This window comes from Trypanosoma rangeli (assembly GCF_003719475.1).
Source record: "Trypanosoma rangeli strain AM80 chromosome Unknown Tra_15.4_contig_00756, whole genome shotgun sequence".
Classification (NCBI taxonomy): domain Eukaryota; phylum Euglenozoa; class Kinetoplastea; order Trypanosomatida; family Trypanosomatidae; genus Trypanosoma; species Trypanosoma rangeli.
In genome coordinates this window covers 1-1,386 of record NW_021706493.1, presented here as the reverse complement: position 1 = coordinate 1,386, position 1,386 = coordinate 1, and the positions used below count along the sequence as shown (strand labels likewise).

At 60.3% G+C, this 1,386-nt stretch overlaps 1 protein-coding gene across 1 annotated transcript; it reads left to right on the top strand.

Annotated features, from left to right (window-relative positions):
- Positions 1-577: 577 nt before the first annotated feature.
- Positions 578-976, top strand: TraAM80_10007 (uncharacterized protein; the record flags this gene model as incomplete). Its single annotated transcript, XM_029386659.1, has 1 exon — positions 578-976. One exon carries the CDS (start codon positions 578-580, stop codon positions 974-976), a length of 399 nt encoding a protein of 132 aa, XP_029233515.1.
- Positions 977-1,386: the final 410 nt, after the last annotated feature.

Below are 1,386 nucleotides of genomic sequence, written 5' to 3'. Positions count from 1 at the left end.
GCGCGCCGCGCAAAGAACAGTGATAATCCATGGCGAAGGCCGCGCCGATAAACGCGTGGGCCATACGATCACACACTCGCCGCTGCCCACAAGAAACGCCAGTCGCAAAAAAGCCGGCGATAGCAGCGATTATTGTGCGCAGCCCAAAGAAACACACACACGCAACCGCACGGAGAGCCCGCAGTGTGGGAAGCCCCAGTAGAAATCAAAAATAATAAAAAACAAATTCATAAGCACCTCGCTTACCGTCCCCCCCGCCCAGCCCCTTCGAACCCCGCCAGCGGCAATACGACGCAAGGGGCACTACCCCTCAAAGTATGAAATTAAGTGCCACCAAGTGGTCTCTTTGACTTCTTGCTCGTTAGTGGTGGCACCGGGCGGGCGTTTATTGGGGTGTTTTCATGGGGGAGTGGCGGGGGGAGCGGATTCTTTCTCATGGCTGCGCCTGCCGACGCGTGGCGACATTTCTTCTGCTGAGGATGCGCTGGGGACGGCTTCTGCAGCTTCGCGGAGTGTCGAATTGCGCCCAGGCCCCGCACAGCGGGTTGAGCAATGAAATGGTGACGGGCCCAGGCGGATGAGGCTTTTGCAGGAGGAACTAATAGGGTTTCGCGCGCTTTTTGGGACCCGTTTTGCTCCAAGCAGGTGCGAACGTTTTAGCCCAAATTCTTTCTGCGCCCCGGTTTGGCGCGAGCAGATGCGCAACCAGACGGAGGCAGACTGGGCCGTGAGCCGGCACCTTGCCAGAGGCAACATTGCAACTCGCAGAACGGCACTTCGCGCAGCCCGCCAACGCATCAAAGATGCTAAGCGCGCTCAGATCGTCACACGAAGATCCGGTTTTCCCACAGCAAAAGCAGGAGCGGCGGTTGAACAATTGGTAGCCAACTTTCTAGCACCCAGCAGACTGGGCGTTCCTTCGCCAACATCCGCAGTTGAGCCCGCCTGTTCACGGCAGCGGCCCGACACGCGGTGAAACACACGCCACCCCATACGGCGGCCCAGCGTCCCCACCGTTTTGGACGCCGGAACCTCCCGCCGTGGATAACGCCAGATAGTGGTGCGAGACCCTGCTGGTCCTGCACTACCTTCTACTGCGGGAGGCGCGCGCTTCTGCAAAATCGCGGCGGCTCGCTGGAGAGCGAGATGCTCCCAGCGGGAACTGGAAGAGAGGACGGGCTGGGGTCAGACTGAGGCAGTGTTTGCCGCGCGCTGCGAACCCCGCTCGCCCCGCCGGCTATGGTGGCGAATGGCCCGCCCACCGCCAAGAAGAGGCACACGGGCTTCTTTGAACTCATGTGCGTCGCCAAGTCGATCCAGCATGGAAAAAGCCCACACCTTCCGCGTCAAATTCCACTGGGGAATCTCCGGGGCGCTGCTTTGCGT